The 17,183-nt window shown below is 43.7% G+C and overlaps 2 protein-coding genes across 2 annotated transcripts in view; one reads left to right on the top strand and one right to left on the bottom strand.

The window, feature by feature from the left end:
* The first annotated feature begins 2,403 nt into the window (after positions 1-2,403).
* On the top strand, positions 2,404-16,918 carry slc7a6os (solute carrier family 7 member 6 opposite strand). Its single transcript, XM_067997703.1, has 6 exons — positions 2,404-2,846; positions 4,517-4,798; positions 6,302-6,433; positions 8,111-8,329; positions 8,644-8,812; positions 10,031-16,918. The coding sequence occupies exons 1-6, from the start codon at positions 2,679-2,681 to the stop codon at positions 10,072-10,074; spliced, it is 1,014 nt and encodes a 337-aa protein (XP_067853804.1). The 5' UTR covers positions 2,404-2,678; the 3' UTR covers positions 10,075-16,918.
* Positions 14,364-17,183, bottom strand: part of LOC137333407 (Y+L amino acid transporter 2-like) — a 54,316-nt gene continuing 51,496 nt past the window's right edge. The window contains exons 11-12 of the mRNA XM_067997559.1: positions 15,774-15,957; positions 14,364-14,458 (exon numbers count right to left, since the gene is read on the bottom strand). Coding sequence (XP_067853660.1) covers positions 14,364-14,458; positions 15,774-15,957 — 279 coding nt within the window. The remainder of the gene's footprint in view (positions 14,459-15,773; positions 15,958-17,183) is intronic.

Raw genomic sequence — 17,183 nt, 5'->3', positions numbered from 1 at the left:
GCTGTTCTCCTGTCAATCTGGCTGGCCTGTCGGGAATTCCCCCTCTTCCCGGCTCCCCGTTAAAAATTACCCTAGGCTTACCCTAATACCAGAGGCATTGATCTTGTAGAGAAGCCTCTTGTGTGGTACCTTGTCGAAAGCTTTTTGGAAGTCTAAGTAGACAATGTCGACTGGGCTTCCCTCATACACCATTTTGGTGACTTCTTCAAAAAAATATTGAAATTTGTTAAACCTACTTGACCTCGTCCTCACCAATCTACCTGTCACAGATGCATCTGTCCATGACAGTGTTGGTAGGAGTGACCACCGCACAGTGCTTGTGGAGACGAAGTCCCATCTTCACACTGAGGACATCAATGTGCTGTGTGGCACTACCACCATGCTAAATGGGATAGATTCAGAACACATTGAGCAGCTCAAAACTGGGTATCCATGAGGTGCTGTGGGCCATCAGCAGCAGCAGAATTGTATTCCAGCATGATCTGTAACTTCATGGCCCGGCATATTCCTCACTCTAACATTACCAACAAGCCAGGGGATCAACCCTGGTTCAATGAGGAGTGTAGAAGAGCATGCCAAGAGCAGCACCAGGCGTACCTAAAAATCAATGGGAATCAGGGGGAAAACTTTCCAGTGGCTAGAGTCATACCTAGCACAAAGGAAGATGGTAGTGGTTGTTGGAGGCCAATCATCTCAGCCCCAGGACATAGCTGCAGGAGTTTCTCAGGGCAATGTCCTCGGCCCAACCATCTTCAGCTGCTTCATCAATGACCTTCCTGCCATCATAAGGTCAGAAATGGGAATGTTCGCTGATGATTGCAGAGTGTTCAGTTCCATTCGCAACCCCTCAGATAACGTAGCAGTCTGTGCCTGCATGCAGCAAGACCTGGACAACATCCCGGCTTGGGCTGATAAGTGGCAAGTAACGTTCGCGCCAGGCAATGACCATCTCCAACAAGAGAGTCTAACCACCTGCCCTTGACATTCAACAGCATTACCATCGCCGAATCCCCCACCATCAACATCCTGGGGGTCACTATTGACCAGAAACTTAACTGGACCAGCCACATAAACACAGTGGCTACAACAGCAGGTCAGAGGCTGGGTATTCTGCGGCGAGTGACTCACCTCCTGACTCCCCAAAGCCTTTCCACCATCTACAAGGCACAAGTCAGGAGTGTGATGGAATACTCTCCATTTGCTCCAATAACACCCAAGAAGCTCGACACCATCCAGGACAAAACAGCCCTCTTGATTGCCACCCCATTCACTCCCTTCACCACCGGCGCACTGTGGCTGCAGTGTGCACCATCCACAGGATGCACTGCAGCAACTCGCCAAGGCTTCTTCGACAGCGCCTCCGAAACCCGCAACCTCTACCACCTAGAAGGACAAGGGCAGCAGGTGCATGGGGACAACACCACCTGCACGTTCCCCTCCAAGTCACACACCATCCCACCTTGGAAATATATTGCCGTTCCTTCATGGTTGCTGGGTCCATATCCTGGAACTCCCTACCTAACAGCACTGTGGGAGAACCTTCACCATACGGACTGCAGCGGTTCAAGAAGGCGGCTCACCACCACCTTCTCAAGGGCAATTAGGGATGGGCAATAAATGCTGGCCTTGCCAGCGACACCCACATCCCATGAATGAATTTTTAAAAAGTCAGAAAGAAGGATTTGTGCACGCCACTTATGCTCCACCATTCTTGGCTTTATCTGTGATAATAAAGACGTATAGGAACTTGTATGTTTGAGTCAGGAGCCCCATAATTGCCAAGGTAGAGCACAGAAAACCTGGATGACCATTCCCTCCAGCTCATGGGCGGAGCATCTAATATCTAGTGTTGGTGGAACATGTTCACCTCCCAGCAGTTAACAGGGAGAGAGCAAGACAGACTCTCTACCCCGTGATAGGGGATTTCTGGATTCTTTCTCTCCAGGTCACAAAGTAGACCAGACCATGGGGGTGTGGCTCGTGGTCCAGCGCAGACCATGGGGCGGGGGAAAAAGAGCACCTCTGGACCCAGTGCAGTGGGGTGGGGGGGAACACCTCTGGATCCAGTTCATAGTATAGGGGAGCACCTCTGCATCCAGTTCATAGCATGGTGGGGGGGGGGAGCATCTTTGTATCCAGTGCAGAGCGAGGGGGAGGGGGGGGGGAAGAGCACCTCTGCATCTAGTTCAAAGCATAGGGGGAGCACCTCTCGACCCAGTGCAGAGTGTGGGGGGGGGGGGGGGAAGCACCTTTGGACCCAGTGCAGGGGGGGGGGGGGAAGCACCTTTGGACCAAGTGCAGAGGGGGGGGGGAAGCACCTTTGGATCCAGTGCAGAGTGGGGGGGGGGGGGAGCACCTCTGGATCCAGTGCAGAGCAGTTGGGGTGCGGTGCGGGTTCTGGATCCATTTAAGAAGCGCGGGGAGTCGCTGTTTCCGCCCAGACGTCAGTGGTTGAGCGCAGAGGTGGCCGCTCTGCTCCGGGCCCAGAGTCACTGCGATCCGCGGCCGGGCCGGGCCCAGAGTCACTGCGATCCGCGGCCGGGCCGGGCCCAGAGTCACTGCGATCCGCGGCCGGGCCGCTCCGCTCCGGGCCCAGCGTCACTGCGATCCGCGGCCGGGCCGGGCCCAGAGTCACTGCGATCCGCGGCCGGGCCGCTCCGCGCTTCCTTCCTCCGGCCATGGCGGCCGCCGTGCTGCGGGTGAAGCGGAAGCGCGGTGCCGAGCCGGCCGAGGCCCTGCTGCTGGCCTGTAAGCGGCTGCGATCTGGCGGCGAGCCCGGGGAGCAGGGCCCAGGAGAACATGTTCTGCGGACCCTCTTCAAACTGGCTGGGACCATCGGCTCTCAGGTAAGGCCGGGGCCGGGGCCGGGGCCTCGGCATTGCGTGCGGGCACCGGGGCTCAGGGACGGTCCATGGAGAGGACCCGGGCTTGGGTGTAATTTAAAGGGGAGTGGCCTTTAAAGGGGAGGGAAGGCAGTGTCGGGCCCACCGTACGTTACTCGCCGAGCTCCCGCGGCGTTGCTCACCGAACAATCCCCGTTAAAGTGAGTACTGCGTATTATTCTGCTGCTAATGTGGCCTGGCCCCTCTAAGGCCACAAGTTCTGGTGATATCTGAGATCAGTTACCAGCTAATTGTTGTTCAGCAGATCCTGAGGATCAGTTTGAGGATATTTCCCTTGCAATAGAAGTTTCTCTTTAGATTGGCAGGTGCTTGTATATCCTGGTGCTCAACTGAAGGTCAGAAGAAAACAGCAGGAAATGACTGGCTCTCTTTTATACTTTTTCTAAAGTGTGAAACAGAAATTTGCACGTGTGACAAGATGTGATGGACGCATCTCTCAAAACATATGTATTCCGGTTATAAAGAATATACTTTTTCAAAAAAGTAAAGATTTCCTGTTTTGATGGTGACCCATCATTTGGAACTTTGTTCCCTACATGATTGCTCTATCAACGTTACTAATTACCTAGAATCTACAGCACAGAAACTGGCCATTCGGCCCAATTGGCCTGTTCTGCTCTACATGAGCCTCCTCACCCCATTTCATCTAACCCTATTGGCATAGCCTTCTATTCCATTCTCCCTCATGCTTATTTAGCTTCCCTTAAATGCATTTATGCTGTTCGCCTCAACTACTTCTACTACTGCGAGTTCCACATTCTTACCACTTTTTGGGTAAGGAAGTTTCTCCTGAATTCCCTATTGGATTTATTGTGGAGGCACTTACCTGCATCCCAGAGTGGCTCGTCATTTTGATGGGATATCACAATGCAGGGCTGACCTGGCCACCAATATGGAGCTGCATGATTCTATGGAATCATGTTTGTGGCAGTTTTACTCAGCAAGGCATGTGGGTTGATGGTTGGTCAGATACTTGACACTAAAAGAATTTAGAACATTTATTTCTTTGTAATTTTCTTTGAAGAAAAGCTGAGAAAGCAGGTTGTGTAGTTGGCAAGTGGCAGTGTCAGGAGGAGTAAGAAAGTGAGGTGAGATCTTGGTGAGAACTATTGACTAGAAGTGCTGAAATATGCATTTATTAAAAGTAAAACAAAGATATGGGTAAATATTTTTTGTTTAAGATATTTCCCTATTTTATGTAAGAAATAATAGGCTGAAGGGATGTTTTAAGCCACTTTTGTGACATCCCCTGTGTCCTTATGTGGCTCCATAAAGAAATGGCAGAGCCTGCAAATTAGGCCCAAGGGCTACCTGGCTTCTGGAACTATTATTAATGGCCAAGAATGCAGATTTCCAGGACATGGAGGAGCATTTTTCATCAGTAATACTACTGGAACGGCCTGGCATAAAAATTGTTTTTTTAATAAAAAATGTGAAATCAAAATTCTCCTCAGCCTATTACCTTCTTTGATCAAATGGAAGAGGTCTTTGAACAGAAAGTACTCTCCTGGACTTTCCTTCCCCTTTAAATTAGTGAATAATCTACACACAAACAATTTGATAAATTGTATATTCTAAATGCAGAGGGATTGATTGTTGCACTGTCTCTGTAGGACGATCCTGTTCAGAGGCACGTGAGAGAAGCTATCTCTAAAGACAAGGCCTTGCAGGCCCTTAAACCCTCTGAGACCAGTGCCCAGCGTATCCAATTCTGTGCGCGAGCATCTCGCCAGGCAGCCAGTCAGGAGAGACGGTACAAAGTTATTGCAAGCCACAGAAGAAATCTTTCAGCCGAAGAAGTTTCCGAATCTCAATCGGGTGACGTGAAGAACGATCGACAATCTGGAACAGAAACCTCTGGAGCTCAGCGTGAACTAGACCGAGACAGCTGGAAGGTAATGTGACTGCCTCTACTAAAGACACAAGTGTATCAAGAATTGCCTGTCTGGAGTGAACAATAGTTGATGTAAGACTCAATAATAAATGGAAACTACTGCTAACCAGTGATCTAGCAACTACCTTCTCGAGTGACATTTTGAGTGAGTGATTTATGAGAAGCTAGAGGTCAGGATCTGTTCCGTTTCTCATTCTTCTCTTTCCCCAGGTTTCTGCCACCCTTTCTTAAAGGTGCTGTGCCATGCTGGAATATAATTACACAGGTGGCAACAACCTTTCAGTACCTTCCACAGGCAGTCATTCTTCATGCATAAGTGTAGACAGTGAGTGTTGGCAAGCAGTTTGACTGTGGAGGGCATCTGGGGTTCCCAGCTAAGCTTTGTTTTTCACTGGATATTAATCAGGAGTAGGAAGCCGGCCATTACTTTTTCCCTACCTCCCTAGCCTAAGAAACACTGAGGTTAATCTGTTGTATCTCTCTCACCGCCCCCCCCCCCCCCTCCCCTGGTTGAGATGTGAAAACTCCGCAGACACTAAGGCTCAAACCACATCATAAAGTGCATTCATCCACTGAGCTATTGGAAAATTTCAATGACACAATTTTATTTTCAACTGTAGTATAGGTTTTAAATAACTTGTTCCTTTTGGTTCAAGATTTCATAGAACAAGTGAAAGGTCTGTAGCGATAATTCAGTATTCAATTTGGGCTGTTAGTAGCAGGGTGGTTTCGCTTGCACAAAGTTGATTGCTAAACTCCATTTCCCATAGCATCAGTTTAGACTTGAAACTTCCCAAGCAAGGCAACAGCAGGTGGTCTGACACATTCAAGCCCATGGTGGTGTTGCAGAGAACAGACACAAGGCTATTCCCTAGTGTTAAAGGATTGAGTTATGAGGGGAGAAACAGGGCTGTTCAGCTTTGGAAAGAGGCCACTGAGAGGGGACTTTATAAAAGATGTTATTGACACAGATAAGGTTAATCTGGAGGATTATTTTTAAGGTATGCCAGCATATTCAAACAAGGTCAAAATCATCAGTGAAAGGAAAATTTAACACTGGTGTTAGGAAGTTCTTCATGCACAGAGTGACCTGTACTTGGCCTTCTTGGTAAGGTAGTTTAGAGGAAAACTACTTATTCAAGAGTCACTTAGATGATGCGATGGGTGATTGTAGGTCTTTTGTTCTGAAAGGATCAACTAATTTGGGATGAATGGCCTCCTTCATTTGTATTGATCATGTGTGAAGGATCAAGGTAGGGCCACAGAAAGAGAGAGAGAGAGAGAGGAGAATAATGCTTTGTGGGAGCAAGGGAGGGAAGAAAATGATACTGGCTGGTATCCACATAGATGGAATGGGTAATGTAGCACTGAGTGTTCGTGGATCTTGCAGCAATACTGAGATGGACTCAGCAGGGGAGTATTGGGTTCTCCCTGACTTGGGTAGAGCTTGTTTTTACATGAAGTTCATGACTTTTTAAAGTATGTGTTGGTGCTTGTTTTAAAGAAAAGCGACACAACTTCTGGAAGTAACAAAGATGGCGTTGAGTCTGCAGGGGAAATCCAAGTGTTTGATATTGTCCAGAATGATGAACAGATTGAAAAGGATAAAGGAGGCTCAAAGCACAAAGGTTCCAAGGTAAGACCAGGGTCTTGTGAAACTGATCTGAACATCACGCAGTAAAGAGTATTGTTTGTGACTTTGGGTTTTGTGATTCCATTGTGTTGTGATTAGAGCAGGGCTGTTTCAGACCGATATTATTATTTTTGGATTTTTAAAGGCAGTGACACTGGAGCTGGTACTGTGTGTACAGCCTAGATCCCGCTATTGGGTACACCTCATGGACATGCAGAATCTGGTAGCTAATGTGTTCTTTGGTGAGTGACTCCTCAGTGTTAAGGTTAAGATGATCCTCACCAAATTCCAAGGAGAGCCAATATGCCACATAGGCCATTCCTAATCTTGCTTTTAAATGTAATCCTCCTTGACAGTCTTTGGACAGGGTAAGTTGGCACATAAAACAAGGTTTGTTTTTGGGGAAAAAAGGCTTCTTCACAGACTTCCAAGTGTCAATTCCCATGGGTTCTGAGAGAAGGAATTGGCTGCTGCCTTTCTGTCCATTCAGTAATGTGAGGCTGATGTAATTGTTATTGATCAGATACTGCCCGCTACCATCAATCAATGCAGATTGTTTCATGTGCTAAGTCAGTGGAAAATAGACCCCAATGGTGCCTGGGTGAAGCTCAATCCTTCAGCTCTGTGCATTTAATCATAAATAAAAAGTCTTCCTTGTATCAAACATTGTTGGTAAACTCTACATGAGCAGAAGCCACTTGCCAGTGTGAGGTTGGAAGCAATATTCTGGTTGATATGATGGAGCCCTCATTGCCCTCTAACTGACCACTGGTGCTGCCCTCCTATAAAAGGCTTGTTTAACTGGATGACAGATGAGGGCAGTGTGCATAGAAACATTTTTCACTCCGCCTGGCATATAAGTGGGCTGGAACAGGATATTCAATACAGTTGTTTCAGGCTCTGGTCCAAAGTGGGTCAGTTCTGACAATAGAAACCACTGGTCTGGTGCATCAACAATAAGAGACGTGTCCATCTATCTATAAGGATGTCCTGAAAGTTGGGCCCTGGTACATGAGGAAAGGGATCATTGTTGACAGATGTTTAAATTCTTATTTCTGTTGATGGTATGGTGTGAAGTTAGTTTAGGCAATCAGCCCAATTTCTATTCACTATAATGACAGCAGCTACTGCTGTTTTAGGTGGTGCACGTATCCTTAGATTGACCCCAGCAGCGTGTTCTATTGTGGGGAACTCCATGTGGTGTTGACTACAGTCTTCTTCCCTATGCCCTCAAGCTTTGCATTCTTTCTATATCCCCATCTCTCCTTCATGCCTTCTGTGTCAGTCAAACCCTGCCTGTCCCTGATATTCCATGTCCATGTTCCACTTTTGTTTGTCTGCTACTTTTCTCATGAAGTTTATTGACTCGTGTTGGACTATGGTTCCATGGCTGCTGGTTGCTCTCTAGTACCTTACTTGAGGCCATTCTTGTGTGAGACTGATCAGTGCAAGTTGGCAGGCTATTTGACCATTAGGTGCACCACACCTGAGCCTGATTCTGTCCTTGCCTGACATCCACATAAGAACAATAGCCTCAGCTGTTTCCCCCTCCCTAACCCAGAGGTGGTCAATTGCAGGACCTCAACTGCCGTAGTGGCTAAGATCAGCTATATATTTTCTTAACCAAATGAACCATCATGGGAGCCCATTATCTCACTTGTAGGATTTGTTCTATTTTAGGATCCTGGTCCAGGGCAGGACGATCCTCAGGCAATTCTGTGTAACTCTGTAAGAATGATCCGGGAGAAGCTTACAGTGTCAGATTCTGGTCAAGGGGCAGAACACCGGGAGAATATGGAGGAGTACGTTTATGACATATATTATACTGACAGCTACATTACTGGAGGTGGGATCCAAGACATCCTCTCAGTGGTACCATATTATGAGGAGAATGAACTGGTGAGTTAGGAGTCACATAGTCTGCTCCATGTTAAGTTTTCTTTCTATATATGTGAATTTAGCAACAATTGAACACATTGTTATTCAGCAAAGTGTTGCCTGTTTGCTTTAAAACAAGGCAGGATTGCAAGATGTCACACTTGAGTAAAGATTCCAGAAATAAAAAAAACCTGAAGACAATTTGCAGGATGATTTCAGGTTGTCCATTACAATCAATGGCCCTTGGACGTTGTGTCACCAGAAGACTATAAATGACTGTGTGCCGATTGATAGGTATGTTCTTAGTACAATGTGTGACACTGTTTGTGTTACAGGTTGGCGAGGAAATGATTGCAGATGAAGCATATGAGGATGAAGATGATGAGAATGAAGAAAATAATTGGCGGAATGATTACCCAGATGAGGACGCGTTTGATGAAAATTACTGGAATAGTGAAGAGGATATGGAGGAGGAAGATGGTAACCATAGGCAACATATCAAAGGTGACTACTCTGATTACTTTCCATAACAGTGGCATATTTGTTTAAATCATGTTAATGTATGATAGAATGGTGAAAAGCTACACTTGAAATATTACTGATCCGTAAGAAGTGAAAATGGTTCTGTTGTCTCAAGTATATATGCTTCTTTCATGAGTAAGTATCTTGCACCTACTGTAAGGAGGAAGTATGGTTGGTCATTGTAAATGTTAATAATTAAAGTGGAGAAAGATTGGTAAGATTATCCCATCCGTGTAGAAACCAGCACCTGGAATTTCTACGGGTGTTCTTCGATCTCCTGCTGGAACTTTGGTGGAAGATTGGTGGACACTCCCAAAGAAACAACCGTTTACACTGGTTCTCTGTGGTTTCCACCGATATTATGGTGAGAGATCTACCCCCAGGTGTTCTCATCCTCCCATGAAAGCACTGACTCTTGCTGGGATACAGTTCCAGGGGTGCAGGCAGTCCTGTGGTATCTTGCCCATATAGTAATTGTTTATGTGTGAGCACATTGAATTTAACATGACATTAAAACTCATCCTCACTTCATATTTTCCAGCGGAATCACTAGATTTTGATCTGGAGCAGGAATGTAGGCTGACTCTTCCTGCCCTCCGTCCACCTCTTTTCATTGTGCAGAGGCCTTGAAGCCAGCTGTACAAGTTTCCAATGAGACCATGGCTAGACTTGGTTCTTGTACTGATTTGTGTATTTTTGGCATCTTCACAATAGGAACTAAATGCTTTATTTAACTGAGAAGTGCTATAGAAAACTGAAAGGGTACGGTAGCGTAGTGGTTATGTTACTGGGCTAGTAATCCAGAGGCCTGGACTAAAATCCAGAGTCACGAGTTCAAATCCCGCCACGGCGGCTGGTGAATTTAAATTCAATTAATTAAATAAAAAATCTGGAATTAAAATACTAGTATCAGTAATGGTGGCCATGAAACTACCGGATTGTCGTAAAAACCCATCTGGTTCACTAATGTCCTTTAGGGAAGGAAACCTGCCGTCCTTACCCGGTCTGGCCTATATGTGACTCCAGACCCGCAGCAATGTGGTTGATTCTTAATTGCCCTCTGAAATGGCCTAGCAAGCCACTCAGTTGTAAAAAAAATCTCGCTAGGGATGGGCAATAAATGCCGGCCACATCCCGTGAACGAATAAAAAAACAGATTGCTGGACTATTTTCTAAAGCAAGTTTATTTTCATTTTCCAGGCCATAATTTCTCCGATGAAGAGGAGGATGCGTTTGATCTCTGATTTCCTCGTTCCTCTATCAATGTACAATTGACCTTGCATCAAAAGCAAAGAGGACAATATTTGTGAAGGTGTTTATTTCTTTGTTTTTTTTTAAGTACATATTAAAAATCTAACTTGCTTGAATTTGAGAATGATCAAAGTTAATGCTGGCATTGAATGAATTGGTTATTACTGCACCTGCCATCAGTATGAGAATAGCACCACAGCACACAAGTGTGCAGTAACAAAATCGCATACAGCATGAATCTAGCAAGATCGTCAGAAGAATGAATTAGACAATAAGTGAGCAACGTTAAAGAGAAGAAAAAAATGCAATTTTGTATATGATCCAGTAAAAGAAAGGGCAGTCAAGTTGTATTTTAAATGTAATCTCTAGCAGATTGCAGATGAGGGTATTTTTAGAAGTTTGGGAGTGACTGCATGCGAGTATCAAATAACCTGACAGTTTCACGTGCTCATTCTAAATGATCATCTTGGAGTTCTTGATTTCCTCCCAAATGTTGCTTCCTGAAAACTGCGAAAAGGTTCTGGAACTGTCTGGTGTCTTTGCCATCCTTCTGCAGGCTTGAGCTATTTCTCTTCCCTGCCCACCCCCCCATGCCTGCCACAGCAAGTCTTCACCCCCCCGCCACTGGCATGACTTCCTGGCTGAAGTTGGGGAGCTGTCTACTGCAGTAAATGACTCTGGAGCTGGAAATATAGCCAGAGACAGCGGGTCATCTCTGGCGTAGGTGGAAGTCCCACCGCAGAGGTGGTGGACCCCAATCGGAGGGGAGGGGGCAGGTGTGGAAGGCCTAGGCAAATCTGTCTCAAATAGTAGTGGACAAGATGGAATCGTGATGATTTGATTTATATTTTAACTATAAAGTTGAAGCGTTGAGTGACAAAGTAAATCTTCACCAATATTATTCAGTATTTCTTGTTTCCTTTACATTGTATAGTTTGAGTCCTTTTATACAATGGGAGAGAAATTCTTGGACATTGTGAATGTCAAGGTGGTTAGTTACCTGACTCCTCTACTTCATGAACTCAAACCATCCCTGGCAGATCTGCAACCCTTTACTTCAGCTCTTCATTTTGGTTGTTCCATGTGCCATGTTCTGGCAGAATAGCCTGTCATTTTTCCATAATTCATTGCTTCCTCAGTTACTCATCACACAAAAGGCACTTTCTAAGCCAGAGTGTGAATCCAAGAATTTATATCAGCAGGACAAGTGGTAGATCCTTAATGGTGCAGTTCAATCCTTTGGCCAAATGTGATCTATATTGAATATACATGTATCAAGGAACTCTGCAGATTTGTCAGCCGTAGTCCTGTGCCTGACTTGATTTTCTACCCCCATCAGTGAACTATTCCATTCAATTTGGAAGGGAATAGATCAGTTACTTATAATGCCAGATATGGGAGATAAACTACGAAGTTCCACTAACCACAGAGGATGGTCTCTTGCCAGTGATTTTTCAATTGCAGGTGAAATGTGGAAATTCATGTCGGCTGTCAGTGTTAGCACTCTTGCCTGAGTCAAAAGGGTGTGGGTTTAAGTCCCACTCCAGAGACGAGCATAAAATCTAGGCTGACACTCCAGTGCCGTACTGAGGGAGTGCTGCACTGACGGAGGTGCCATCTTTCAGATGAGATGTTAAACTAAGGTCCCATCTTTCTCTTAGGTGGACGTAAAAAAATCTCATGGCACTATTCGAAGAAGAGCAGGAAAGTTCTCCCTGGTGTCCTGGCCAATATTTATCCCTCAACCAAGATCACTCAAAATAGATTATCTGGTTGTTATCTCATTGCTTTTTGTGGGACCTCGCATGTGCAAATTGGCTTCCGTGTTTCCTACATTACAACAGTGACTGCACTTCAAAAGTACTTCAGTGGCTGTGAAGCACTTTAGGATGTCCTGAGGTTGTGAATGGCACGATATAAATGCAAGTCTTTCATTTCTAGAAGGGGGTAGGGGAGGAGAAGACCTATACTAGTGATAAGCAGATCTTGATGTGCAAGCACTATTAGCAAGTAATGGAAATGATAGAGTAGCATAAAAAATAACCAATCCGTAGGCTATCAATGGTACAGCAATTAAAAGCTATACAGTTAAATGGGTGATCAACGATCTACTTCACAAGCCAAGTAAGGTACTATTTGGGTTTCATAAGATCTTGACTGGAGAGAAGACAGCATAAGATCAGAGGGTAGTTTCAGAACAACCAATTTCTTACAGCAGTGAAGCTGCGCTCTAACACCAGTACTGGATGGCAGTGTGTTGGGAATATCTAATCGAGGAATAACTAATATTTTGAAACCAATTCATTATGTTTAGCTGGGTCACGGAGACTTCCTTTCCAATTCAAGGGGGAATTTGAGAAATTCATGGCGATTTTTATAATCTGATCACGTGTTGGGGACATTGTTGCTTTAGCTATGAAAAGAAAGGGGCCAATTTCCCTCTCCAGTGCACCTGGGGAGCGTTCTATTTGCAGGTATAGCGACATGTGATGCTGGAGCTTTGACCCTTTTATATTGCCTGGGATTTCTGGATGTGCTGTTTGGGTCAAAATGAACTATTGTTAGGATATATAAGTCAGGCTCATTAAGTCTGTGGGAAGGAGTCACATACATTATTTCTTTCATCTGAGATGTCAAAATAGATTAAAGGGATATTATCAATTTTTTTTTCCTGCATCCAACCTGGTGGCCCATGTGAAGGATGCTTTTGATTTTAAGAATGAAGGTGACCTCAACAGGTATTTATTTTATTGTGCAATTCAACAGACATCTTAGCCAATCCAAGTATATTTAAATCTAAAACTGTACATTAGATTTGAGCAGAATACCACAGCAATAAGTCTAGAATTTTCATTTTTATCTAACAGCCTTTTTTCTATTATGGATGAAAATACAGACTCACCATGTACAAAATGGTGTACTATGGGAACTCTGGGTAGTTCTAATGTCCCTCAGTAAAATTAAAAAGATTCAGGCCAACAAATTGAGAGTATACTCTGTCTTGTACTAAAACTCCAGGGAATTATATATTTAGTAACAGCCAATTCATACCTTTGTGTCATACAGTTTGAAATGGTGTACAATGGGACTTTAGTCTACGCTCAAATCAGCAATCAGAGTAAAAGCATAGCGTATACCAAAATACTTTTTTCTGATGCCAACCAACCCTTTTTTTTTAATACCAGTGCTTGTGGCTGATAGAAACTAGGACATCTACAAAACTTGAGACAGAGGTTGAGGGTGAATTGTTTATGTGAAGTTCTGCAATATTACTGTATGCCTCACCTAACAAAATTACAGCTCAATTTTATGCCAGGCTTTTATTACAGAACCACGTCATTGAAGAAGCTCTGTAATAGCCTTGGTTCCTTTTCTGTGGAATTCAGCCATTTACATTGCAGGGCACATTCTAAAACAGCAACAGTGAGAAACAGTTGATAGAAAGTCTCAAGCTGTAGCTTTACTTTATTTTCTTGACTGATGGATTTTCACCAATTACAAAGAAAGGGCCATGTAGACCAGAAAATGGGAAATCAAATCTCTGAACTGTAAGAACAGCTAGAAAGATGGCAACTGAAATTGCTGGCAGCAACTGTTACCTTATTGCTGTGGCACTATTGCCCTAGTTCTTGTGAAGGCAATAGTGCTATCTCATTTACTGAAATGGGGCTGCCACCAGTGGCAGTGCTATAAGGTAAATGCGGCATAAGTCAACATATTACAAACAAAGGAAACTTTTGGAAACAGCACTGTATCACTAGTGAAAGTGTAAAAAGTTGGGACAGGACAAATAATTCAATAAAACATTCCAATCCCAGTTCCAGTACACAGAACTCAAAACTAATGAATAACACTTCATGTGGAGGCTGCAACTTTTCCTTATAACCCTGTACCCTGTTAGGGATAGATGATCACCTGTCGGTGATCCACTGCTATCTTAGAAATAACAGGACATTAAATACCTTACACTCGCCAGTAGCCTACAGCTTTCTCCCCAATGAACCCTGCAACAGGTAAGCCTCCCAGATTTTCTTAATTAATATTTTCTAAAACCAAATGTTGAGTGTTTTAGGATGTTGCTAAAGTAAAATGAACTTCTTGTACAGTAATTAAGATTCAGCTTGGCGAGCAGAATAAAATCTCTCACCACATAGTCCTCAGTGTAAAAACACATGGAAACCTAGAAATTCGCAGATTTTACGCTGATCAAATCATTCAGTCTGACATCATCAAGCTCAAGGATTGCAGGTGTTTTCAAGAGATGCTGTTGATGATTTTCTTGTCATGTCAGTATGTGCATCTTCCTTTCCAACTCATCATTATCTTTGTCAATCAGGACACAGTAAAATAGCAGCTGCAAGTATTTCATGACAGGACCTGAAAGAGAGAAAGAGTTGTTGTCATTCAGGGCCCAAAAATGGGAAAAGGAACAAATTATCTGCTCAAATTTAAAATTCTCATGTTTAATAATTTCATGGCCTCACCCCTCCCTCTTTCTAATCTCCTCCAGCCTACAACCTCTGACTCTGGTTTCTCCTGCTGCCTCCACCACTGGCGGCCGTGCCTTCAGCCACATAGGCCCAATGCGCTGGAATTCCCTCCCAAAACCTCTCCACCTCCCTCACCTCCTTTAAGACCCTCCTTTAAACCCATCTCTTTGAGCAAGCTTTTGGTCAACATTCCAACTATCTCTGCCTTTGGCTCAGTGTCCATTTTTTTTTTGAATTTGCTTCTGAAAAGCATGTCAGGACATTTTTCTATGTTAAAGATGCTATATAAATGCAAGCTGTTGTTATTCTAGGTGAGGCAAGAACAGGATTGGACTTGAATGTGATGCTCCTTGTAGCTGACATTGTTGATGCTCATGGGTGACAAATGGCTACTTGGTCAAGTTACCAGAGTGTGGATGATGCCTGTGAACCTCTATCCAAGTAAACAGTAAATGCCCTTAAAAGTGATGGGCAAAGGAGAAAATTGGTGAAAGAGAAGGAAGCAAAAAGCATGATTGAGTGGCAGTAGGTATAGCCTCAATTCCACACTATTGTATTTCAGCTGTGACAACTATGGAAGTTTTCTTATTTGGCATAAATTGAAACAATTAGTAAACTCCTCTCCTCATTATCCCGTGAATGCACCCTCTCGCTGAAGTCTTATTTCCTTCAATGAACAGTGAGAATTAAATAAGGGGGAAGGTTACCATTAAATCCTTTCAATTTTTTTTGTTGTGAATCAGTTGATGACTTGCATTTGAGAGAGAGTATATTTTCAGCCACAACGAATGACAGCATTTAATCCATTTTACTTGGACAGGTTGTACATTTGTCTTAGGAAAGCACTTTGTTTTATTAACTTTGCCGTGACCCTTTGACGATGGGCAGGCTGGGGAGGGTTTGTTTCAGCTATGAATCGTGCTGCTCGTAAACCAGCTATTTTCCCCCAGTGGTGTGACTTAAAAAGTTAAACTAGTTGCACAGCAAAACTAGAATGCTAGCTCAGTTTGGCTTCAAATTTGCCATCATGGAGGTACTAGGCGACTTGTCATATTTTTTGAAATTAAGAATGTAGCTGCAGCAAATTTTATACTGTGAACATATTTAACGGGATTAAAATATTTAAGGAAACCAACAGTCACTAAAGAGATAATCAAAGAGCTAATTTTTTATCAAGTATATTTGTTATACCTGTTACGCACCTCCATATTTGTGGATAAGAGCAGGACATTTCAACTTTGACAGAAAATGTCTCAAGAGATAGATTGGAATTCCGGACAGTGCAATTCCAATCCCGATCAGAGAATTAATAGTGTCAGTGTACATTGGCATTGCGATCAGGTACACGGTGCACAGAAGGAAGGAAATTGGGTAAAACAGGTTGAGCTGATTGGAGAATGAGAAAAAAATCAATCTTCCAACAACTGTAAGACATTTAATCAAGACAGTTTAAACAGTTACAGGCTGCATAATAAACTGCAAATTGGCCACGAGCAATCAGACTATTGGAGTACTGCGTTCAGTTCTGGGCACTGCACCTCATTGGCCTTGGAGAAGGTGCAGCACAGATTCACCAGAATGATACCGGGTCTAAAAGGGTTAATTTATAAGGACAGGTTGCATAGACTAGGCATGTATTCCCTCAAGTATAGAAGATTAAGGGGTGACCTGATTGAAGTGTTTAAGATAATTAAAGGATTTGATAGGGTAGATAGAGAGAAACTATTTCCTCTGGTGGGGGAGTCCAGAACAAGGGGGCATAACCTTATAATTAGAACTAGGCCATTCAGGGGTGAAGTCATGAAACACTTCTTTACACAAAAGGTAGTGGAAATCAGGAACACTCCCCCCACCCCCCACCACCTCCAAAAAAAAAGCAGTTGAGGCTGGGGGTGTCAATTGAAAATTTCAAAACTGAGATTGATGGATTTTTGTTAGGCAAGGGTATTAAGGGATATGGAATCAAGGCGGGTAAATGGAGTTAAGATACAGATCAACCATGATCTAATTGAATGGCGGAATAGGCTTGAGGCGCTGAATGGCCTATTTACATTCCTAAAACTACTCCCTTGACTTATCTGAGACAGTTTACCTACCATTACACTAGAGATCCCTCAAACATCTCCTGATTTACAGCATTGTACTTAATGTTATAAACTGTTAACAATAAAATATCCTTAGTACAGACATATATAGAGAGAAATAAAAGACGGTCAGACATGTAAGAGAAATAGTAACTTAATGCTTTCCCCCTGTTCCCAGTGAGTGTCAGGACAACTATTGATCTCTCATGAGCTGTAATGGAACATGCATGTATTTATTTTTACAAATAAATTGATGAACTAAATTAATGAGTAGTTCTTTAATTTAGTTGCAGGGTTTGGAAAATGTTTTGGTCTCTGCCTAGCTTTACTCTTGCTGTACAGGTATGAAAAAGCTTCGATCTTAAGTTCTGGAAAGTAGTGAATCCAATAATATTTCTTAAAACTTCCCCTCTGCCCTCTTCTGAAGTTGTTGACACTTACTGGGTAAGGTGCCTCACACAACTGGCTACTCTTCCTTTGTGAGCTTCGAAAGCATCACCTGCTCCTGTTCTCACTCAACATCCGTGT

Source organism: Heptranchias perlo, chromosome 16 (genome assembly GCF_035084215.1).
Source record: "Heptranchias perlo isolate sHepPer1 chromosome 16, sHepPer1.hap1, whole genome shotgun sequence".
Lineage (NCBI taxonomy): Eukaryota > Metazoa > Chordata > Chondrichthyes > Hexanchiformes > Hexanchidae > Heptranchias > Heptranchias perlo.
Note: the sequence above shows the minus strand (reverse complement) of the source record. Positions and strands in the feature narration are given on the sequence as shown.